The 24,214-nt window shown below is 45.6% G+C and overlaps 2 protein-coding genes across 13 annotated transcripts in view; both read left to right on the top strand.

Moving 5' to 3' along the window:
* Positions 1-10,897, top strand: part of LOC134036861 (receptor-type tyrosine-protein phosphatase F) — a 111,293-nt gene extending 100,396 nt beyond the window's left edge. For all 12 annotated transcript variants that reach the window (XM_062481995.1, XM_062481994.1, XM_062481998.1 and 9 more), the window contains 12 exons: positions 11-108; positions 2,426-2,549; positions 2,875-3,050; positions 4,730-4,849; positions 4,989-5,143; positions 5,243-5,528; positions 6,122-6,300; positions 7,948-8,074; positions 8,166-8,291; positions 8,596-8,750; positions 8,906-9,041; positions 9,164-10,897. In XM_062481995.1, the coding sequence (XP_062337979.1) occupies positions 11-108; positions 2,426-2,549; positions 2,875-3,050; positions 4,730-4,849; positions 4,989-5,143; positions 5,243-5,528; positions 6,122-6,300; positions 7,948-8,074; positions 8,166-8,291; positions 8,596-8,750; positions 8,906-9,041; positions 9,164-9,232 (1,751 nt within the window). In that variant the 3' untranslated portion in view covers positions 9,233-10,897. The remainder of the gene's footprint in view (positions 1-10; positions 109-2,425; positions 2,550-2,874; positions 3,051-4,729; positions 4,850-4,988; positions 5,144-5,242; positions 5,529-6,121; positions 6,301-7,947; positions 8,075-8,165; positions 8,292-8,595; positions 8,751-8,905; positions 9,042-9,163) is intronic.
* A 4,815-nt stretch (positions 10,898-15,712) lies between these two features.
* LOC134036569 (neurturin-like) lies at positions 15,713-23,502 on the top strand. The gene is made up of 3 exons (XM_062481567.1): positions 15,713-15,805; positions 20,928-21,285; positions 21,810-23,502. Exons 2-3 carry the CDS (start codon positions 20,955-20,957, stop codon positions 22,286-22,288), a joined length of 810 nt encoding a protein of 269 aa, XP_062337551.1. The 5' UTR covers positions 15,713-15,805; positions 20,928-20,954; the 3' UTR covers positions 22,289-23,502.
* The last annotated feature ends 712 nt before the right edge of the window (positions 23,503-24,214 follow it).

Here is a 24,214-nt window from a genome sequence, read left to right on the forward strand (position 1 = left end):
CCCTCCTCAGGAATGAGAGAGCATCCGCCCATCTCTGTCAATGACCTGGCCGACCACATCGAGCGCCTCAAGGCCAACGACGGGCTCCGTTTCTCCCAGGAGTACGAGGTGAGATGGGCGCGTCTGCCAAGGAATACTTCCAAATAACTGTTTATGTAGTGAAGTAACACTAAATCAATGGGACTGCAGTTACACTACATAAATGAAGTCCTATTAAATTAAGTGTAGCAATACTACTATGAAATTTAACAACATATATTGACGTTATAGCACACATATGAGTCAAACTAAACAGATACATAACATGGGTGCCATTCGTGTTCTTTTAACACCAAAACCTCATTTTATAGTATTCATGTCAGCTAAACCAGCCATTCAGCTGTGTCACCAACCCTAAGCCTGGCTAGTTGTTCTATTATTATAGAAAAACCAGGATCATCTCCCAGAGGCAGGGAGCAATCAGGTAGCAGGTCACAAGAATCTGCCAGCGTCATAGTTATCCTGCTTTCCTGTAGAATGTTATTTTGCACCGGTCTCTCCTACGCAACTGGGTGAGGGATTATCGCTCGTCAGTGCACTCCCCACCCTTCTCCCCAAAAAGAGAACATTTGCATTTAAAGTGGCACATTTTGTAGAGAGGATTGCCGAAAGCCAGGGTAGGAGGTTAGTGGTCTGTAGGCCTGGGGATGAGACAGGAAGACGCGCAGCCTTGATTACAGAAAGAATTATGTAGACCTTTTTTTTTTTCTTTTTTTTTTACTCATGTTCTTACTGTTTGCTCCCTCCCTCCTGGTCGTCTGTTGCCCTGACAGTGAACCTTAGCCAGCCGTTTGGTTAGGAAGACCGAAAAAATGTGCTTTTTTGAACTTACTAACGTAGATATCAATGCCCCACTACCTCATTCAGCCTATTTTAGTCAAGGAAAACATACCACATGACAACGTAGCGGCAGCCCGTGACTGTTCCCCTTCTAACACACACAAAACGCACTCTCTCTCACACACACACCCTCTTCAACACGTAGCCGTCTGAAAAGGGGAGAGCCCCTCCTCAGTGGGCCAGATGGCCGCCCATCCCTGTTGCCAGGGGAGGCAGCGTGGCACAGCTCAGTCGGTTTGTCACAGTCACGTTCGCCCGGCTGCTCCTGTGGTGTCTTCCTCCTGAGGACAGAGCCCAGGCCCAGCCTGGCACGGCCTGGGCACCCACCTCACGCCCAACGCAGCAGCACTGTGGAGCGCTCGGGGCGGTCGCATGGGTTCTGTCAGGCTGGCGTTGTGTGGTGCTCAGACCGGTCCTTTCCAAGAAGACGTGATGATACGTGGTGTTTAGCCACCATGGCAGTGTCATTATCCTCCCACGCGTCACAGAGAGAAGTCACCCCGCTTCTTCTCTCCTGCCCCTCCAACGGGTTTGCCAGACGTTGCCAGTGTAACACTCCCTGCTGTCTTCTCTAAGCTCCACAGTCAGTGTGACAAGTTTTGACTGCAAATGAAATGTTCTTTAGCAAAGTGGCCGGCTGCTGGCATGTAAATTGGCTGTGTTTTGAAGCTCATCGGCGATTGGACGACTTCTAAAAGAGTCCCACTCTGGGCAATTTGTAACTCCACGGGACGTTGTTTACTAGGAAGGGCTATTCTGTAATTCTCTGGAACGTTCTCCACGTCATTCTGCCCTTTTCTCATCAGAACTGTTTTTGTTCAATTGGCTCAATCACTTTTTACTGAGTTTAATGTATTTCATACCACAATTTCAAATAAAAAGGCTTGAATTTGATTCAAGAAGACCGACTTCATAGAGGGTCCAGAGTAATGGAACATTCCAGAAGGTGTAGCTCCGGCCCCAGATAGCTTCGGAAGGTAAAAGGTTTTGGGAACTGATGGGCATGGTGTCAGTCTGAGCCGGCCGGTTTGATGGAGGAAAACAAGAGACTCCACGGCCTTAGTGAGCTGGGGAGGGGTGGGCACTTATCGCCTGAGGTAAATACAGACCTGAGCGTTCCTGGTCTCAGCTAAGGAGCCAGGCCACCTTAGAATGAGAGCGGAGAGAGAAACAGTTTTCTGAAAGTGGAAAGACTGTTGTGAGAGGGAGTGAAGAAAGAAATGGAAAAGGAAATCCAGTGAGAGTAAGGCAGATCCAGGAACTGGGGGCTGGAGTGAGAGAGCGAGATAAAGGACATGGTTTATATGTGATAGCTTGGATGGTGGGACCAGGTAATTCAATAGTCAGCCACAGGGGAGGTGATGAAGAGTGCTGTTAGCCTGTAGGCTTCTTTCAAGTCTTTATTTAACCCCGGTGTTGAAATACAAACACTTATCAATGTGTCTGTCTGCATTTTCCTCCGTGATACCCCAGGGGACCTCATCTCTTTCTCCCTCCTCTCCTGTGTCTTTCTCTAATGCTTCCTCTTTCTTCCCCTCTCATATAGTCCATCGATCCTGGCCAGCAGTTCACCTGGGAGAATTCCAACATGGAGGTCAACAAGCCCAAGAATCGCTACGCCAACGTCATCGCCTACGACCACTCCAGGGTGGTGCTCACCTCTGTTGACGGTGAGTGTCCTCTCGGCACTCCTCTTGACCTCTCCCACACTCTCATTCACTCTGATTGATTTTGCCCCTCGACAGCTGAAAGGAAACGTAGCTGTAGTGAATACTACACTGTTTTTCCTGAAGAACATGGAAACCTCAGCTTTTTTTGTTAATTAGTACTACAAACTGAATTGACCCATGTACCACACGTCCGACACGCTTTCTATTCATGTCCGCGAGATGTGACGCACAAAGTCTACCGACTTGCTCTTTAGTGTTTGCGATCGGCGAGGGGTTTCGATCGTTGCCGTGGTGACTAAAGCCTGTGTCCCGTGCTCCTCTCCAGCCGTCCCCGGGAGCGACTACATCAACGCCAACTACATCGACGGCTACAGGAAGCAGAACGCCTACATCGCCACGCAGGGCCCCCTGCCGGAGACGCTCAGCGACTTCTGGAGGATGGTGTGGGAGCAGCGGGCCAACACCATCGTCATGATGACCCGGCTGGAGGAGAAGTCCAGGGTAAAGGCCCCCCCCTTTTCCGACGGGAGCGACTAGCTGTCTAGGTCGTACTCTTTTTAACGCTAGCGGGAAGAGCTAGCTTCAGGTTGCCGTGTCGCTGCAGATATCCTGTTGGCTTGTTGTCGTCCCAGGCTTCGCAGTGAGTCACAACCCTGTCCCAGGCCCAAGGTCAGGGTAGGGCCACTGTCCCCCTCGTCCACCTAGCGTGTGTCACCCAGCCCACACACACACGCAGGCCACAAGAACAAAGGCAGCCCTGTGTCTAGGACAGGCTTCAGTCTCCTCCGGTAGATAAGCAGCCGAAAGGTCAGATAGGAGATAGAGGACCTGTAAATGAGACTGTGAGTCACCACGCCACAGACAGATAAAGAAAGTACAGGTATATCTGTCTCCATCACATGCAAAGGTGATATGTGACAGAGGGCCAGTCTGATGGGTTTCTCAGCACAGGCAGGTGATAATGATGTTTGCTCTGCTGCACGTGTCGCAGCAAGCCTGGCTGTTTGATGGAATGTGTCCTCCAGACTTGCACCCGGACACGAGGTATCACTTACAACCATGAGAAATCTGAACAGCTGTAAGCAGATGACATCATTCACTTGTTTGTTTATTTACTTCTGTCTGGGGAGAACCCGCATTGGGGCCGTGATGGGAAACTGTGTGGTTTGGCTGAGAGCCAAAGATCTTCTTTTCTCACCTAGAGTAGCCAACTTACTGTGAGCTACCAAGGTACAGTGGTGCATCAAAGGTCTCCTCCCAAGTTCTATAGTAACACAGTGTTTAAAAGACCACGTACTTCTCCCGTGCCCCTTAACCCTCCCTCCTCCTTCCTCTCTCATATATCCCAAATCAATAAGAGTGTCCCAGCCTCGAAACAACTGGCATTTACAAACACACTCCACTTCCTCTGACCTTAAGCTGTTCGGGGAACCAAGGGCTCAACAGTTGCACTCCTAGTCACGGTATTTCTGGGCAACGACTATCCTGGAAATAGCACGGATACCAGAGAGCCCTAATGAGGATCTCTGTGTGAAGGTAGGCTGCAAGCGGCCTGTGGGTGGGTGTGTGTGTGTGTGCAGGCACACGCGTGTCCTGGGAGGGGGGGGGGGGGGTTGGCCCTGTGTTTAGCCTACAGCTCCAATGGTGGCGTGCCATCAGGCCTCATCTAGCCAGGCAGGTTGTTCCTTGGGAGACATGTGGCCAGGTGGCCAGCCCTTCTGTCACCGGAGCCTCCATGCACACACACACACACTAGACACATTGGCCCCACAATGCAGAGCTGAATTATCACCAATGCTGTAGAAGCAAGTATAAACAAAAGGCTAGTGATCCGCCAGACCATTTTGCTAACTGAAGATAATCACAGCTCTGGAAATAAAAGCGGCACTTTGACTGTAGTTGATGTTTAGCTGCTAAACTAGGCGGGTTCCAACCAGTCTGAAACCATGTGGTTTTTGTCAGATAATGCTGGGTTTTGTAGTCCTCTTTCTCTCCCCGGGATGCGTGTGGTAAACACTCCGGCTGTGGCTGAACTGGCCCGTCCTCTGACGTCTCCTCGGTTGCTCTCGTGAGCTGCGTGACCACACGCACACTACCCTCCTCACCCCTGACCCCAGGCTCCTGCTGCAGTGTTCTGTGCTCACTGACCTGTGCGTCTGTCCTCTGGCCTCTGCGTGCAGGTGAAGTGTGACCAGTACTGGCCCGTCAGAGGGACGGAGACCTACGGCATGATCCAGGTCACCATGCTGGACTCTGTGGAGCTGGCCACGTACAGCGTGCGCACCTTCGCCCTGTACAAGGTAAGCTCACACACGCTCGTCCAGCCCTCAGAGACATACCCAATGCCTCCAGTGCCGTGGGTCGTTTTGGAGAATTTCCTAAACGAACCGTGCCCGCCCGATGAAACTCTTTTCACCACCCCCCACCCAACCCCCCCAGAACGGCTCCAGCGAGAAGAGAGAGGTGAGGCAGTTCCAGTTCATGGCCTGGCCCGACCACGGGGTGCCCGAGTATCCCACCCCCATCCTGGCCTTCCTGCGCAGGGTCAAGGCCTGCAACCCCGCAGACGCCGGGCCCATGGTGGTGCACTGCAGGTAGGGAAGGGCACGCGCCCCCCGTTCTCCGATGCGCCTCTACGATGTGTTGAGACCATCATCCATATTCCTGTGCCGTCTCTCTCCCCCCTCCCCCAGTGCGGGCGTGGGCCGGACCGGCTGCCTGATCGTGATCGAGGCCATGCTGGAGCGCATGAAGCATGAGAAGTCTGTGGACCTGTACGGCCACGTGACGTGCATGCGCGCCCAGCGGAACTACATGGTGCAGACGGAGGACCAGTACATCTTCATCCACGAGGCGCTGCTGGAGGCGGCCACCTGCGGCAACACGGAGGTGCCGGCGCGTAACCTGTACGCCCACATCCAGAAGCTCACCCAGCCGCCGCCCGGAGAGACCGTCACCTCCATGGAGCTGGAGTTCAAGGTGAGGCCCCACACGTACACACAAACACACACACAGAAGGCCACGGCCTTGCTTTTAAGCCTGGCCGCCGCCACACACACACACACACACGGACATACAAGCCATGCCAGGGGATCCTCTCCACACCCACTCCTGTGCCGTCCACCTGTGAGTTGTCCACTGCCAGCACAGACTCAGTCACGCCTCCCGTCCCCTGGCACAGACACACGCTCGCTGTACCCCATTAGCCAATCAGCTTTGAGCTCCCCACCCAGCTCCTCTACTCTACCTGCCAGGATCCATTCTGTCTCGGAGAAGCTCACCAATGCTCTGGTGGCCAGATGTGATGTCCTGTCTCCACTAGAACTTCTTATTTACTCTGACAGCTAAAGAGAGACCTGACAGAGAGAGAACGACTGGGGCTGCAGACATTCTGGTGTCCCCTATGGCTGAGCTAAGAGTTTGCCTGCTGGGGGTTAAAGGTCACTAATGCTGTCTCTCTTCCCCTCTCCCATCCACCCCTCCCTTACAAACACACACACACACACACTATTTGACCCCTTCCCCGCAAACACAATCCTTCCTCTCCGCTCTCCTCTCCCTCGCCCGTACAGAGATTGGCAAACTCGAAGGCCCACACATCTCGCTTCATCAGCGCCAACCTGCCCTGCAATAAGTTCAAGAACCGTCTGGTCAACATCATGCCCTTCGAGTCGACCCGCGTGTGCCTGCAGCCTATCAGAGGAGTCGAGGGCTCGGATTACATCAACGCCTCCTGCATTGACGGCTACAGGTAGGCATCAGCTCCTGTCTCCTGGGGGTAGGGGTGTGTGTGTGTGTGTGTCTCTGTGTGTGTGCACGCCTGCGTGTTCATATGAGCGTTTGCTAAGTTAAGTGGGTGCGTGTCTTCACATAAACGTTTGCTCTGTTTGGTGAATCAACAGGCCTGAAATGAAGGTAAAGATGGAATGAATGTGTGTAGAAACAGAAGAGAGAGAGAGGGTGGGGGTATGGAGGTATGACGCTCCCCCCTCCTCCTCCTCCTCCACAGTGAGAGCAGCTCCGTTGAGGCCTCCACTGTTGCTGTGTAAATAGCTTGATTGTGGATGCTCGCCCGTATAACAGGATGCCTAAACCAAGTGTACTGTAAACACATTTCTCTCTGTCGCTCCATTTCTCTCCCTCTCCACCCCCCGCCCTCGTCTAGTGTTCCCTCTGAGCGTCTGGCCTCAGCGCAGGGACCTGCCGTGTGCTCCTACTGCACTTTGGAATTAAGCCTCTTTTAAAGCCAGACGTAAATAAGAAGTAAACAGGAGCCCCTGGTGCCCCGTGCAAAGCTTGTGACAAACCCTGATATGCCAAGCTAATGATGATTTGCTCTGTGAGGAGAGGAGTGCAGGTCATACCGTGTGTTATTACATGGTAACGGTAGCATTGTGATGAAGTCATGGTACTTACATTTATATTTAGTAATTTAGCAGACGCTCTTATCCAGAGCGACTTACAGTAAGTACAGGGTCATTCTCCCCGAGGCAAGTAGGGTGAAGTGCCTTGCCCAAGGACACAATGTCATTTTGGCAACCTTCGAATTAATAGCCTGACTCCTTAACCGTTCAGCCATCTGACCCCCCCCATACTTGGCATGAGTGTTGACTGAATACTGCTTTGATAGTAATACAATGCAGTGTGGACTGTAGCGCATATACTGGAAGCAGGTAGCACAGTATTGTACGTACAGACGAGGGCATGCGGTGTATTTCCTGGGCTTGGGGCTCCCGTCTTCACGCTTTCGTGGAGAGAAAGAAAAAGACATGTTCTATTATGTGCTCTGATGACCAGAAGGAATGACAAGTGGTTCTTCTCATCTCTCCCTCGCCTCTTCCATCTTCTCTCTCGTTGGCACCTTTCTCCCCCCCCCCCTCTCTCTCAACTCCTCCTGCTCCCTTTCCCCTCTCGTTAATTCTGCTCCTTCCTCCTCTCATCTCCTCTCCCCTGTTCTGTCGTTTTCTTTATTTATGTCAGTAGGGCCTTGAGCACACTCTAATCTCCTGGTTCCACATTATTGCCTCGCCTGCAGCACCTTCATTAGTTCTTCACCCGCGGCTCAGTACGTGTGTGTGTGTGTGTGTGTGTGTGTGTGTGTGTGTGTGTGTGATTTTGCGTGTGCCTGCGTGCGTGTGCAGGATGCGTGCCGGCATGTTTGTGTACATATGTCCTTTCATACGTGGAGCATGGGTTCACCCTAGTGTGGTCAGTGCAATGCCGCCCCCTGCAGGCACCGGGAGAAACTCCCCCTCGCCAATTTCGCATAGGACACGAAAACATCCCAGTCATCCATCTCCTAGTTTGCCGGGACAGACACACAACAGAGGTTCAGCTGATTGTAGGTGTTCAGCGTGTAGGAGCAGTGTTGTAACAGGGCCTGCTGTGTTGTGTTCAGACAGCAGAAGGCTTACCTGGCCACCCAGGGCCCCCTGGCTGAGACCACAGAGGACTTCTGGAGGATGCTGTGGGAACACAACTCTACTATTGTAGTCATGCTGACCAAACTGAGAGAGATGGGACGGGTAAGAGAACACACACTGTCACACAACACACACACAGACACACACATACATATTCCTAGTTGTAACCTCCTGTGTGTGTTCCTCCCTACAGGAGAAGTGTCACCAGTACTGGCCTGCTGAGCGCTCAGCCCGGTACCAGTACTTTGTGGTGGACCCCATGGCTGAGTACAACATGCCCCAGTACATCCTACGAGAGTTCAAAGTCACAGACGCCAGGGTGAGTGTGTGAGCGCGCGCGTGTGTGTGTATAGAGGGTTTTCCTATAAGTGAGCACTGTGAAGTCTCTGTCCTCCTGTCCTCCAGTAATAGGTCTTCAGTCATCAGAGGGTTCACTGCACATGCCAGCAGTCTGATCTACATACACACATGCACGCAAACAAATACATTCATAGCCCAGAGTCATTTAGAATGAGATTGAATGGGGTTGGGGTTGAATGCTACTTGTAAGTATACTCAATGCTGGTAGTAGTGTATCATGGCGACTCTAACATACTGTCATATTCCCCTGTTTATGCCCTCAGGATGGTCAATCCCGGACAATTCGCCAATTTCAGTTTACTGATTGGCCGGAGCAAGGAGTGCCAAAAACAGGAGAGGGCTTCATTGACTTCATTGGTCAAGTGCACAAAACCAAGGAGCAGTTTGGACAGGACGGACCAATCACTGTACACTGCAGGTAAAAAGGATGTTATGGCATAACTGGTTGTGCCCTTGTAGAGTTACTGGCTACAACATTTGTTTCTGTCTTCATCCATTCAATGAAAAGTTTCTATATAGTACATGTATTGTATGTGTAAGGTGTGTGTGTGTGTGTGCGCTCCTCCTCCTCAGTGCCGGAGTGGGCAGGACAGGTGTCTTCATCACGCTGAGCATCGTGCTGGAGAGGATGAGGTATGAGGGCGTGGTCGACTTGTTCCAGACCGTCAAGACGTTGCGCACCCAGCGACCTGCCATGGTGCAGACAGAGGTGAGGTGGCACTGGAGCAGCACTGGAGCAGGCCTCCACTGCAGGGGGAGTCAGCAGTCACCATTACTGATGTCCACACAGGGGGTGACACTGTCTCATGTGCTTGTTTCTCCCTTTCCTAGGACCAGTACCAGCTGTGCTACCGGGCAGCACTGGAGTACTTGGGCAGCTTTGACCACTATGCAACGTAACCACGCCCGCCGTCACCCATCCACCCTGCTGAGCTAGCCTCCCTTCCTGGTCAGATCCATCAGGAGTGTGCCAAGTGTCCCATCTCAGCCATCATCCACCTGTTCCTGTCCCCAGAGCCACCAGAGGGGGGCGGTTCTACTAATCACAGAGATTCACATTGATGGATTAACAAACCCAGAGATTGCTTTAAAAACGAAACAATACCAGACTATGACAACTCTTGTATGGAAGAGATGACAGTTCTTGTTCTGTATATGCCAACTTGCCCCTAATGTCAAAGGCTACTGGTAGCACTAAGAGATGATTTTTTTTCTATCGTTTTATTATCATTATTATAAAATGAAAATGTTATTATTTAGTGTATTTCTTTGTAATAATCATTTAACATCAGACATTTCTTTTGTCTTACTGGCCTAGCTATGGGCATATTTTTTCATAATGGTATGACTTTTTTATTTTATTTTTATTTTAGGTTATTTTAGCACAAGGGACATGTATTTTTAACATGTTCCTAGATACTAATACTGGAGAATCACCATTCTCCGAGCTGCTGTCAGTTTTCTATTTGTATCCTAATTTTGGGGTTTTATTCTCATGTATTTTGGTCTTATTCAGTTCAATGGAATGGGGTTCTCTTTGATAAAGTGTATCAACGGATGTTTCGTATCAAAACTAGTAAAAAAAAAAAAAAAAAGTACAAAATGTTAAAAAAGATTGCCCACTGTAGTTGTACTATATACACACAGTAACTTGTGAAAAGTGAAATTGATTAACGTCAAAGTAAATGAGTGGTGTACAGAAGTGAAAGAGAGCACATGAGTATACAGTATGGTACTGAGGCCTTTCCACTCCAGCCAGAGAACGAGTGTGTGGAGTGCAGACTTTTATACCCGAATCAGTTGGAAAAACAACCTTTGAATTTTGATGCCCCGCAAGACCCTCTCCAATCCTGGCTGTCCTCGGCGTGTCAGTCTGCGGGGGTCCCGACACAAAGACTACTCAGACCAGGAGTAGCTGACACAACGGAGGGTGGAGTAGCAGCCATGAACACTGGCACCTGTACAGAATCAACCATTCCCATCAAAGGGACAGAGACACGGCCCTTTGGACACAACCTGCTTTTATTTTATACAGAAATAAAATTATAAATATATATATATATATAATTATGATTGATTATATATATGTACAATTATACATAGATATATACTACACAGTTATATTGTTGAACAATTCACTCTTCTCTCGACATACCAACCGAGCCCGCTGTTCTAGAGTGTGTATCCATGGGACACCGTTGTATTCCACTGTAACCATAGTGAACTTGACAGCAGCCGGTTATAACTTGTGTAGGAGGTGGGCCGACAGCACAATCCGACCAGTGGACGACTCCCCTGCGCCAGCCATCACACCACTGAAGCACATTTTTCCCCACAGGCGTTAAGGGGGTGAATGTCAGGGACACAACATGCTGGCGGAAAAAAAACACAAACAAAACGTTCATTTTTACCTTGTGAATGCTTAGTGCTGTAGGGGTTCAACCTGTTGTATACACAGTCTGTTTTCTATTTGTTGATAAAGAACTGGAATTTAAAAAAAGATGTTGCTGGAAAAAAAAAACTCATCAATGTTAATAAAGTTGAATAATTGGGTTTTTGTACAAATCCCTGTTTGTAATGTTTCTGTCTATAGGGAGAACTATCCAGAGAATGTCAGAGAATATTACACCAGTTGGCAGCCATTCAGAAAATGATGCTTTAAGTGGTTTATTCATCTGGAAGGAATATTGCCACATCTCTGTTATTAATGTCAGGATCAGTGACTATGCGAGTAACAATTTTATTTGCCAATATTGAGATTGCAGTGTTCCGCTCCTAACCCTGGCCAAGTGGTCAGGTGGTGAGGAAGTTATTGTCCATCTTGCTTATGTGTGAGTGTGTTAAGAACAGTCCTCAGGGTGCTGGTAATTACACACTGCTCCAGTCTCAGCAGAGAGCAGGACTTCTGTCAGCTCCTCCTTTATTATCTCCTGTCTCCAGTATCCCAAGATCCTCTGCCAGGCAGCCAGCCCAGTTAGAGCCAGCAGTAAAAAGAGAGGCTTTGTCTGTTTAAGTAAAGACTGATGTTAAAGTATAAGTCAGCAATAGCCCATTTGTTTGAGTGAGAACAGCCTGCCCAGAATTCTGATTCAGTTTTATCCAAAGGATACAACTGTAGATTCCAAGTAAAAGCATCAAAATGTAATGTTTACAATAACATAATATTTTAGCCACGTTCTCTAGACTTTCCATTCCCATTGATGTAAATATAGAACTGTACAATCCATTTGACATAATGGCACCTAGTTTTAAAAGCCTGTAGAGTTGCTCCCCTTGACCTGCTGCGCTCCCTTACAGAATGTCCTCATCCTAGTTGGATCCCCGGAATGGAAGTTTTGTACTCAGAGCATGATGCTCTGAGCTGCTGGAGGTGAGTGACAAAGGCACCAAAGTCAGGCACTGAGAGCCCGTTCCTAAATGGCTGCTGCATGCTGCCTCCAGCACAATGCTGCTGGCCTGGAACCTGTTTGGAGAGTTGTCAGGAGAGGCGCTGAAGCAGAGTCCTGGGGAGAGCTCTGAGACTGCGGCGCCCACAGCAACGTCACATCCCTGCGTCTCCTCCACCCTGGCAAAGAGCTGCCTGTGGAGCTGAGGCGGCATGCCAAACGTCATGCCGAGTTGGCCCCGCCGCATGTGTGCGGTGGTATATGGTTTGACTGTTTGGATGGCGCGCGTAGGGCCCTATGGTGCCCTGAGGGGCCGAGGAGGAAGCTGTGTCAGGGTAGGGGCGTGTGTGTGGCTCCTCTGGGAAGCCCTGGCATGCGTTTGTGCCACTCCAACAGAAACTCCCACCACAGAGGAGTGCAAAGATGAGCCTCTTGAGGAACACGGCCCGGAGGCAAAGAAAACAAGTCAAAAACAGCTGAAGCCAGTGAAGGCCCTCCTTAGCTCTGTGGATGATTCACTTCTACAGAGGAGCTCAGAGTGTGGCTCCACCCTGGGAGCTCCCAGCCTGCCATGCAGGGTCCAGGGCCACAGGTCCCTGGATAGTCCCCTGGCTCCTTGCGGCGAGTCCTCCTCATCCAGCAGCCTGGTGTTCTCCAGGTCTGCTGGTGTTGGGAGGAGTTAGGTGTTCAGGTGTCTATGCCCAGGACAGTGTTGGAAGCTCCTGGGTTCAGCAACGCAAGGTTGCTACCCATGTCGCCCCCCCCCCCCCCCCGCCCCCCCCTGGAGGTAAGCAGACACTTGGGGAAGCTTGCTGAACTGCTGAGTCCTGAATTAACCACTTAGCACCAAGGGCCTCCATGGCAACAAGGGGAGGGGCAAGCCGCTTCAGAAGTCGCCAATCCCTTCCCTGGATGACACCCTGATCTGATGACACCTTGGGGGTTTGTTTGTCTCTAGATATTTGGGTGGATATGTTTATAATGATTACATAATTTTACAAAATGATTGTTGTTTTAAAGATGAAAACTGTATTATACTTTGTCTTGTTGGAATGTACAACTTTTAGATTAGGTTCAGCTCTGTTCTTTGCCATAAATGAACAAGGCTGTTAAAGTTTTCTTTCTGGACCTACGGTTGCATAAACTCTGCCATAATTCATGAACTCATGGTGTTCCACAAGGCGTATTGTACGCTTCTGTGCTTATACCAGCTGGGGGCAGTAGAACACTGAGATATAGTAAGGAGCACACTTCAGTTTCAGCCTCTGTCTGTAGCCTTGTCAAGAAAATACTGCCATTCCCTCTGTGATAATGACTCTTTCAGTTCTATAGCTTCCCAATTGCTGCCAGATCACTAATCATGTAGATATGGATAGTGTAACCCTATATTGACACATCGGTAACTTATTCCACTAATTCCTAACTCCTTTTTTCAAAATAATTCAAAAACATCTGTCACCTCCATGTATGTCCCTGGGACCCACATTGAACCACTTGCCCTGTTTCTGGTGTATATTTGCTCTCAATTTAGATAATGACTTCTCATTTAGACTAGAGAAAAGCCTTGTCTTTCAGCAAGTTCCAGATGTCTATGTACCCCTTTAAATGGTGTGTTCTCACATTATGCATCCGACCATCCAACCACACACATTTATGTTGTTGTTTCCGTTCCTTTGTATTCTATTAACTTTAATGACACTGGGAAAAAGGAGCAGTGTACAGATGACTTCCTTTAAACTCACCTTTCCCTAAACAGAATTTTTTTATAAACCAGCCACAGTTTAATTTAGGAAATATGGCCTGTTTTAGTAGAAACAGAACTGGCTTTTCTGTTTTATTAAAGGTAGAATTAGCATGCAATTTTCAAAAAAACATTATAGGTAGACTGAGGTCTTACCTTACTGTCAGAAAAATGTGATTGCAATTCACTGGCATTTATTTTGAGTTTTTTAAGAAAAATTATTTTAAAAACAATGATCAAGACATCTGGGGACAATAGTGTGATACAGTATTTATTTAGTACCAAAACCTATATTGGTCCGATAAGGATATTATTTAGTGATTAGTACATATTTGAAGTGTTGATATTTGATATTGAATATTTAGTGGCGAGTCAGTAAAGGTTAGCCCTGTATCATTGTGAAGCTGCATCTGTTGGTTACCACCATTGTTTTGGTGTTTTGGTTTTCTATGACAACCATTAATTTGCCTATGTATCTGTTAGATTGGGTAACCAACATGGTTCCATGATCAGAACAGCACTGCTAGTGTTTCATATCAGTAAGAGGAACAGGAGATGAATAACATGTTTCTGTATCTTTATAGACTTCTATACAGCTATGAGTCCAACCGTTTGACCGTACTATTTTCAGAGGAAAGCAGCTCTTGTGAAGTGTGATGTTGATTAAGTCCACCAAAATGGTGACTCATTTTATTTCTGGGAGATACTGAAGCAATTATTTAATTTGCTACAACAATTTAGCTACAAACCTACACCCAACTCCTTGAAAAGGTAGCTGGTTAATTCAATATATTTGTATCATGAAAACAGTGAGCCTTGACTGTAGTTAAATGTGTTTGTGCATGACAGGCCTTTCAAACCTCACACATTTCATCCACAGTGTGGTGTTTATTTATTCTCCAGATAGAAAGAACAGGATACTCTCTCAGAAGTCTGCCATCTGCTCTTCATTTACCTCTCATGAGGCTTTAGGAGTAAAACAGTCGTTTGTATTAGAACGAGAGGTGAATTAGAAATCTCAATCTGTTTTCATCCCTGGCCAGTTTCAAGGAGATTTATTGAGATTCACTTTTATATTGCACTGTAAAATCTGACTATTGATCTAGTTGTCGATAAAACAACAGATCCTCACATAAGTTAGGATCTGTTTATTATAGCTTTAGATAATTTATTATAGATTCAGATAGGTTGCAAGAGATTGTCAAATAGCACATAATTACAATGCACCTGTACAAATAGCAATAAACTTGAAACTTAAAACTTAGCACCTGTTTGACGGAGGATATTGACACCTACAAATGTGATACAATTCACATCACATACTTCCCTCTCCCTTTCAACTCTTCGGGGATGACTGTGGATGACGTCTCTTCTTGTATGTTTAAGATAGCAGCCATGTCGACGCCAGAAGGGAACATGTAAGCTTGCTCGGGCCAAAGCATCCTCTGTCACTGGTGGAGCTCGAGGCGGGAAGATTATCACTTCTAAAGTAATCTGTTTCAGACTGAGGCCCAGCTATGGAGGAGGAACAGGGGGAGGAGGAGGGGAGGAGGAGGAGGGCTCTAGAACTATTCTACCTCTCCCATCTAAGAAACCCCTGCCTATCTCCAGCGTAGTGGTGAACCATGCTGCTGTGCTCCTGACACCGGATAATACAGACCAGAGATAAACAGACAGGGTTCTTGGTGGACAAGGCTTGTTTATGTATGTCATCGTATCACTGTGAGTTGCTTTTTTTAAATGTCTCTATATTAATGGTATGCAAGCTTCTATAAACAGTATATACATTAAAAGTTATCCTAAATCCGAATGTTGTCTGTTATCTATTATTTTTTAACGTGCAACATTGTTTTTGTGTGTCAAAAGAATGTAGCGGAAATAATCTAAGGTTAGACTGAATAATACTGTGTATGTATGGCTAAATCAAGATACCTGCTTGCTTCTTACCGTGTGTATTTGTTTCAGATGCAGTGGGTGATAGCTTTTGTGTGACAACAGTCTGAATCTTTTCATGGAACCGTATGAAGAGTGAGAGCTTTACAAATTGACACATGCCATATATGTAGCCTCAAACTCATGGAGATCACACGAAGCTATGAACCACCTGGAGAAACATGTGAAGTTTGACCGTCGCAACATCATGGACCATTAGTGACCACAGTGAACCCACGCTCACTGTAAGAGAGTGGTCCAAGGCACAAGGAGCCAGTCTCTTTGAGAAGCGTACCTCCTATGCTTCCCGCTGTGGTGGTGGTGGTGGTGGTGATGGATTCAGCCGGCGCTTTCCAAGTCGAGGTCAGCTGAAGACGATGCCACAGAGCTAAATCTGGATTAGTCGTCCCAACGGTAAGGACACATCTTCTTTTGTTAGTATAATCTGGGGCTTTACAGGTAGGTGGTAGGTGGTAGGTGTAACTGTGTTGGCTCACCAAGCACCAACACGTCCCAACAAAGACACTCCAGATTATTGATATCAACAATGGCTTCTCGTCTCAGGAGTTGTGTATGGTAGTGTACACGCCCAGTCTCCCTAATAACACTGGATGTCACAATGGTTCGTCTTCCCTCTCTCCTTAGATACACGTTTTAAACTTGAGACAAAGCAGACTACTAACAGTTGATACAAAGTAGAGAAAAACATCCTGCATTAATGCATTAAGCACCTGGTCCAAATGTCAAATCAATAAAACCTTCGTAGCCATCTTATTATGACGTTACAATGAGCCGTCTCTCACTAAAGCCTCCCAGACCTGCCTCCAGTCTGGCTGCATGCCTGGAGAGAGCTTTGAAAAATCAAATGAAATGCTGGTCAATTCTCACTGCTAAGGTCTATGTATATGTATAAATGTAAGTGTACATATACATAACCACTGTACTGATACTCTGAATCTCATTCAGTTCAAACATCAACATATTGCAGATTTTTGTACCTGCATGAACATGCTCGTGTCAGCTACAGTATCTATTCGGCCAGGGCCGTCAGGATCGCATGACACAAACACATCACAGTGATCCTCAGTCCAAGCTGTCATTAATCTCATTAATTTCACAATTGAGATAAGCGGCGATGGACTTGATATGGGAATCTGGGCCATACTAACAGCCTGTTAAATCAACTACTTTGACAAATTGGTCTTCCAGTCCAATCCAGTTTCAGTCCTTAATCTTTACCCTTAATTCTTTGTGTCTTCTCGTCTACCGCCCAGAGGTTTCCCTGCCTTAGGCTTCATCCCCCAACGGGTTTTCGCGAGGGAGGTGTTGTGAAGAGAGAGGACAAGAGACAATCCAGTAAAGACCCATGATTCTACCTGTACCTGTTGGAGAGTGTTCCTCTCCTGGTGTTTCCCTTCTTCTGCACACGCTCACACGTCACTGTCCCCATCTTGACTGTTCAAACCACTGAGCTGGGCCACACATCTTAGGTGCATAATCGTCCTGCTCAGGTCCTCCCCCCCCCCCCCCCTTCCTGCTCACCTAAAATTAATCTGCCTTAACCGCTGCTAAGTGATACCAGGGATTCCCTTCACGGAGACTACTTCTTGCATCTCACATGCAGCTACACTGGGAAAACCGATCATATCAAAAACTGTGGTTGAAGAAAGTGTAGTTGACTTACTTAGTTGCCATCCTAGTAAAGACTTCCTCAGAAGTAGGCTTCTTACGTTGCACTGCATAAGAGATTAACCAGTCAGTTATTGAGCAATTATCAAATGCTTGTCAATATCTGACAAGGGACAGTGGGTGTTATGTTATATTTGCATTTTATGCAGTTGACATCATGGTGACGTCTGAAAACTGAAGGGTCTTTATTGTAGTTGAGAGAAGAATGTTCCGGATACCGTCCTCGTCTTGTCTTGAAATCCTAAAAAGGAACATTCATCCCTTTATTGAAGGAGGTGCCCTCTTGTGCAGTACAAACACTGACTGACTCATTTGGGTATTTCATACCCAATGTCACAAACCGTTTGATCCTTACATGACGAGGAAACACTTGACATGTACCACATAAACGCTTTATTTGCTATATACTTTTACTTCCTCATATTTGCTCCAATACTTACACTACCTTATAATTGCTACTTGTATGTGATTATGCACAAGTGTTAAAGTAAATAAAATCATAGCTAAAGACGAGAGCTGTTTTTGTGAAATGTTTACAGCCTGAGCAGTGTCTCCTATTAAATCTGCTTTTTCTTTGTGGCAGAGAAACAACATTGCTGGTTTCAATTATCCAGCATAGTTAAGCGACAGAATGCCGTCTCGTCTCTGGAGGAAATTTGGTACTTTCTCTTCTCTCCCCACAGCATGTTTTGAGGTTGATTTGTCCTTCTCTGAGGGTATAGATTGGATGTTGATCTTGAATTGACATCCACTGGGATCTGTGAATCATTTTATGGGATTGCTTGCAAAACCTAAGGCTATACTAATACATTTAATGTATAATGATTTGCCAGTGGCACAGTCAACACAGCTAATAGGCCTAGGCAGGCAGAACTGAAGCTGGGTGAATAAAAGTCAGTGTTCTTCAGACTTGACCCTGGCCATCCATTGAGATCATAGAATTGTTCTCCTGTCTACCCGTAACCTACCTGCCAACTAACCAAGGCTTCACCACTGGCCTACTTAAGACCCAGGGTTGAGGGGCGGTGGGCTTAGAGTTTACAGACATGTCCCCTCTCCCCTTTGGCGGCCTAACTCAAAACAGAAAAAGTGTCTAGAAGATTACCCCACACACACGGCTAGGCCTCCACCCTCAGCCTGCCAATCTCAGGTGTTAACCCATGTGACAACAGATAAACCGGCAGGCATTAGTGCTAATCCAGCGCTGATCTTTGGAGTGTGTCCCTATTATGTTCTCTATCTGTCCTCATGCCTTTCTGATGCTTGCTGAGAGAGAAAGAGGAGAAGGCCTATCCCTATTTACTCAGACAAGGAAATACAAACAGTAGGTGTCCTACAGTACATTGTGTATGATATGTTGAAATTACTTAATATTTTGGGGAAGCAATTATCCATTGGGTTGCACAACAGGGTGAGAGGTCAACTGGGAGGAGTTTAGTGTGAACGGCTGTGTATGAGAAAGAGCGTGTGCATCCGTGTGTGTGTGTGACTGCGTGTATGTGTCTGTGTTTGTGTAAATGAGTCTGTGTGCATGTCTGTGGTCCATATTAACCATATGATGCCACATACCACTACATGTGACCAGAGTTCATGTCTTTGTTGGTCTAGACTAGAGGAACTAGTTATCAATAAGCACTGTCAAATTATGGAACAAACAAGCAACATCTCACGTTATGTGAGGAAAGCACAACTCTAACATGGTACATTTTCTTCTTGCATTTGAATGGCAGTAACATAACAAGTGCAGTATATTGTAATCAAACACAAAACGGATGCTGCCATTTTGCATTTCAGAATGTGTGTGTGTGTTCTACAATGTGTGTTAATGCACTAACGCATGTGAGAGATGGGGATGTTCCAGGGAATGTGTCATAGAGAATAATAGACATGAATGTTACAAGTAATCAGTTGGAGGACAGCATCTGTTTCACTGGCACAAAGGACTTTTTCATTCATAATCATGACACACTGTACATCCGTGCAGGACAATAATTCTCTGCTCAGTGCCACCCCATGTCTCAACCCTATTCACAAAACTGTCACCACAGTCTTGGTTTTGTGTAATTTTTCAATGACACACTGTTCAGAGGTCCTTTCTGAAATGTGAGGGTGAACAACAGAAATACACTGTAATCAAATCACAGCAAGCCAACAGTTAGGACTGCTGATGATGACCCAATTATTGCCAGACAACATGCTTTGTGGTCTGTCATTAATACAAGGTTTCTCAAAGTTTCTTTAAAACAGTAGGCTTGTTTTTTCACGCTTGTGAGATCTAAAATTGTCTCAATAATGGAAAGATATGCTTGTTTGGTTGAATACGGGGAGTTAGATACTCTAACACTGGAGCATAAGGAGTATGTTTTCTATAACAATTAGACATGCTTTATATGCTGTAGGCTGTAGTTCAGCATACAATCCATCCTGTTTGGAACTGTCTGGAAGCTTTAATAATTGCAGCACTTACTCTCAGGCCTGTCCATCAGTGATCTTTAAAATACATTTATATACATTAACTGGTGGCAGGCTGCAGGACATTCAGGTCCTATGAAGTAACTATGGCATTGGGGCTGTGTCATTACATTTGGCTTATGCTGAAAATAGAACGAGAAAACAATGATATCACCATTTGCTGCAGCTATCATAGCTAGTGCAGTCACTTTAGAATTAACAGACATTAGTCATATCTGAAGAACAAGCAAATAGAGATCTTAAATACAGGATTACACCAGTTGGTGCCGACCCAAAACATACAAATGAGTGTGCTTTTATCTTGACATACCATCATTTTGAAAAGTGAATTTTAATAGTCAAGATGCTCTCTTCAGAAAATGAAGTGAGAGTTTCCAACTCTGAAGAAGAGAATGTTTATATTTAGCCTGCATTTTAGTATGTTTTGACTCGATAATAAAAACCATTTCTCTTTTTGGCAGCCAAACTTTGTCAAGCCATAGACTGTTTGATATATCATACTGGATTAGAATGATGATGTGCAAGTCTTGAATACAGTCCACTCCTGTTATGTGTAGAGATTTTAGAAGTTGTCTACAAACACGGTTCAGTTGACATTGTATTCTGAATTTAATCACGTAAGCACACATGAGTCCTGACTGGATACTGTATCTAGTCTGGCAAAACACTTTGGACGACTGCATGGTCTGAATTTGCTCTTAGCCTCTGCCACTTCCTGATCTGGGGAATGTCTGGCTTGCCTGTGTTATAATAATGCAATTAAAAATACTAAATAACGAGCTTGTGAAACCTCTTTAAAAGCTTTCATTTGAAGACAAAGACAGACAAATGTGATGCAACTATTTTGAATCGACAGAAACATGTACTTTGCATAGTTCCTTGGATAGCTGAGAAGAAGAAAGGGGGGGGGGGGGGGGACATACAGCACATGTTAGAAGCCCTGCGGTATGGATATAGCATAAATAAGTGTGTTTTTTTCCAGACTTATGACTCATTGCACCCATCACATTCCTACTTCATCAATATGACAGCTGTTCTCATGCCATGTTGCTTCACTTAAGATGAGAGTTATCTGAAACTCTCAATGGGAGGTAGAGATTAATCAAAAAGAGTTCAGAGGGATGTACAGATGAAGAGGGTAACAAGTATGAGGTTGTATTGTCTTTAACAAGGATGAGAGGGGGATGACACGAGTGAATCCTTCTAAATGTATCACTTCATGCCCAAAAAAGCCCTCACTCAATATGGAGAGTACAGTTTATAATAATATAATATATAATAGTTCATTTTATTATCCAGGGTTGATGGTTATTATTACATATGTTGCTCTGCGCTGACGTGTCTAACCAGCTCATTCTGTTTCTCTCTCTGGCAGAGTTTCAATGCTCCTCCACGTTCTAAGATGAAGCTATGGAAAGGTGCTGCTTTTGCCTTCATGCTCTGTGGTGCAGCCCTGTCCATCTTCCTCACTAGAACTATGCCTTCCACTGGACAATTTGAACCCAGGATAGAATACCCCCAGTCACCCTCGTCGTCATCTTCAATGTCATTATCAAAATCACCACTGCCAACAATGGCGATTCCATTATCATCACCTCTGTCGTCATCATCTTCATCATTATCAGCATCAGAATCAGCATTATTATCATCACCATTGTCATCCTCGTCCATGATGGGTGGTCTTCACAGAGCAGCCAGAGCGACAGATAGCATCAGCTCGCTCCTCTCAGAATGTAAGATCAACTGTTTTTGTCTATCTTAGCAACCTGGTGTCCTCAGACGAGGTGATGTGTGAAAGGGTTGTCAGGACACTGACAGCAGGCTTAGGGCCTCCGCCTGCAGTCACAGTTTGTTTATACAACTTCCCTTTTTATGTTTAACACTAACCTACAGTCACTGAACACCTCATGGTTCATAGGCCTGCCAAGTAGAAAGGTAGAAAAACAAAGAAACGGTGTGCAAAGTGAACTATACTTGGTAACCACAGGTTTAGAGACGTCTGGATAGAATTATTCACAATTCCTATATTAACATCATTGGCAAGGATTACCAACAAACGGAATGCTAAATTGAACTATGTGACATCATGGTTTGCTTGCACATGTCAATGACAGGGTTCTGTGGTTTCCCTGAGACTAAACATCAACCAGGTTGTCAGTTTAAGTCAAAACTCTCTAAAACCTTAAGTAAGACTTGCCATGTAAAATCAGGTGATAATTGAACATGACTGACTGGTTTCCTCTCTCCTCCCCACTAGTCTCCAAGCTGCTGCAGAGCTTCACAGAGGGGGAGATGCAGCAGGTGATAGGGACCCTGGTGGACAGGAAGGTCCGCCGGGACAGCCAAGAGGACAGCTGGGAGGACAGCTGGGAGGACAGCCAGGAGGACAGCCAGGAGGACAGCCAGGCCAGAAGGACTAAGAGGGCTAAGAGGAGGCTAAAGCCCTGCTCCCTGCATCAGCTGGAGCTGACCGTCAGTGAGCTAGGCCTGGGCTATCACAGTGATGAGACTCTGCTATTCCGGTACTGCAGCGGCAAGTGTACAGCACGTAGGCGCAACTACGACATCACTTTGGAACACATGAGGAGGACTGGGCTCATCGGAAAGAGAGACAAGGTCCAATACAATACTTGCTGTCGGCCTGTCACATATGAGAAGGATATCTCTTTCCTGGACAACAGCAGTAGATATCACACAATTCAGGAAGTGTCAGCACAGGAGTGTGGTTGTGTATGACCTCCTGGTTGATCTATGATGTATTACGCTGCTTGATGGTGTTGAAGATGACTATCCTAAATAGACCAACCTTCTTCACTGACATGTGATACTGGATTTTGTGAAAGAAGAGGCTCAAGGATTTGTGTCCATGGCAGAACTGTTGCTCTTGGTACTACAGACTTGGTGTCCCCAGATCCTGCCATATGGAACAGTTTCATACCCAAACACCAGGACACTTAAAATGCGCGGTTAGGGTTTAACATTACGATGAGATGTAAATTGGTAAGATTTAAGAGAAAGTTTCTCTTTAGCTTTTGAATAACACTGTAATTAGTTGAGAAATATGCCATTGTAAAATGTTGGAAATGTTACTTTAATATTTTCTTTGTATTTGAATGTCAATTTTTAAAACAACAAAGAATTTAAACTGAAATAATTACAGTGTTACTATGTAGGTATAACAGTAAAATTATTTAGCAGTTGATCAACTCCAACAAATCTCCCTCACAAGGGTATATCCATCAACAGAAAAGAAAAAAAACGAAAGTTTAAATTTCTCTTGTACAATCTTATATAAATAGCTATTCATAGAAACTATTCATCAAAGTCATGTTCAGTTAAACACAATTCCCATTTTTCTATTTCCATTGAAGCCTTGCATCAACTGAGACCTTGTTAAAAAAGATTAACCCATAATTCCATAATATATCATATAATCTTAAAGCATTGCCAAAACGAGGGTTAGGGTAGACATTGTGTTTGAGGGTTTGAGCTTTAGCATACCTGATAGCTTTAGACTTGGCTGTCTCCTCAAAATAATACCTGATGGATACTGAAAATGTACCGAAAAGAGCACTCAAATGATCACAAATTGTGAACCAAAACTACTGTGGCATTATGAAAGGTGAAGATATTGAACAACTGGGAAAAAAATGTTTTTGAATTTGTGGTAAATATTTGGGGACATTCTTTTAATCAGTATGTTGCTGGATGGTCTCAAACACCGTAAATACTGTTGTTTTTTATGTTTGGGCAGGAGGGGCAAGTTCAAGAGTATGGATGCAGTGCATCTTTATTGTGTAAAGACATGTATATTTATTGGAAGGCAAATTCAGGTTTGGATATTTATGAAATGAGGCCAGCTTTTACACTGAGTAATTGTGCCAAAAGGGTTTTAACGTGACACACTATTGATTGACTGTTGAATAAATATCAACCCTTTTTTGGGTTGTCACCAGATTCGTACATTTCCATCTTTCTAACAATCTCATTATCAGAGATGGTAAAAGTACACACATCCTTCTCTCAATTAGAAGTACAGATACTCATGTTAATAAAAAAAACTCTGGTAAAAGTTGAAGTACTGACTACACTTTTTCACTCATGTTAAAGAAGTATGGGTTCTGACATATACTTAACCCTTGTGTTATCTTCGGGTCATTCTGACCCATCAGTCATTGTGACCCACCGTCGTATTGCGACAAATGTACCGCATACAAAAACATTAGTGAAGCATTTTAACCGTTGGGGCTGTCTCAGACCCCCCACATTGCAAAGGTTAAAAGATTTTTGTTTTGTTTTGTTTTGGGTAAAATTGGGCAAACACAACGATGGTTCGTTATGAACCGTTGGGTCATGTGACCCGAAGGCAGCACAAGGGTTAAGTAAAACTTAGCCATTACTACTACCTGTTTTAGTGTTTTAGTAAAAGGTTGTCTGAAAAGTACTGATACCAGAAAAATCTACTTAAGTACAGTAACAAAGGATTTGTGCTTTGTTACTTGTTATCTCTGCAACAGTGTAACAACAGTGTAATCAGTGTAATGATAGTGTAATAAGTGTAACAACAGTGAAATACCAACATAATAAACATGTAATAGTGTACAAACAGTGCAAAAAGTGTAATAACAATATAATAACAGTGTAACAACAGTGTAATAACAA

Source organism: Osmerus eperlanus, chromosome 16 (assembly GCF_963692335.1).
Source record: "Osmerus eperlanus chromosome 16, fOsmEpe2.1, whole genome shotgun sequence".
Taxonomy (NCBI): Eukaryota; Metazoa; Chordata; class Actinopteri; order Osmeriformes; family Osmeridae; genus Osmerus; species Osmerus eperlanus.

Bases quoted from the DNA above. Each gene is read 5' to 3' on its own strand.
- LOC134036569 (XM_062481567.1), top strand. From the start codon at position 20,955: ATGAAGCTATGGAAAGGTGCTGCTTTTGCCTTCATGCTCTGTGGTGCA. The intron at 21,286-21,809 runs GTAAGATCAACT...CCTCCCCACTAG, and splicing joins CAGCTCGCTCCTCTCAGAAT to TCTCCAAGCTGCTGCAGAGC.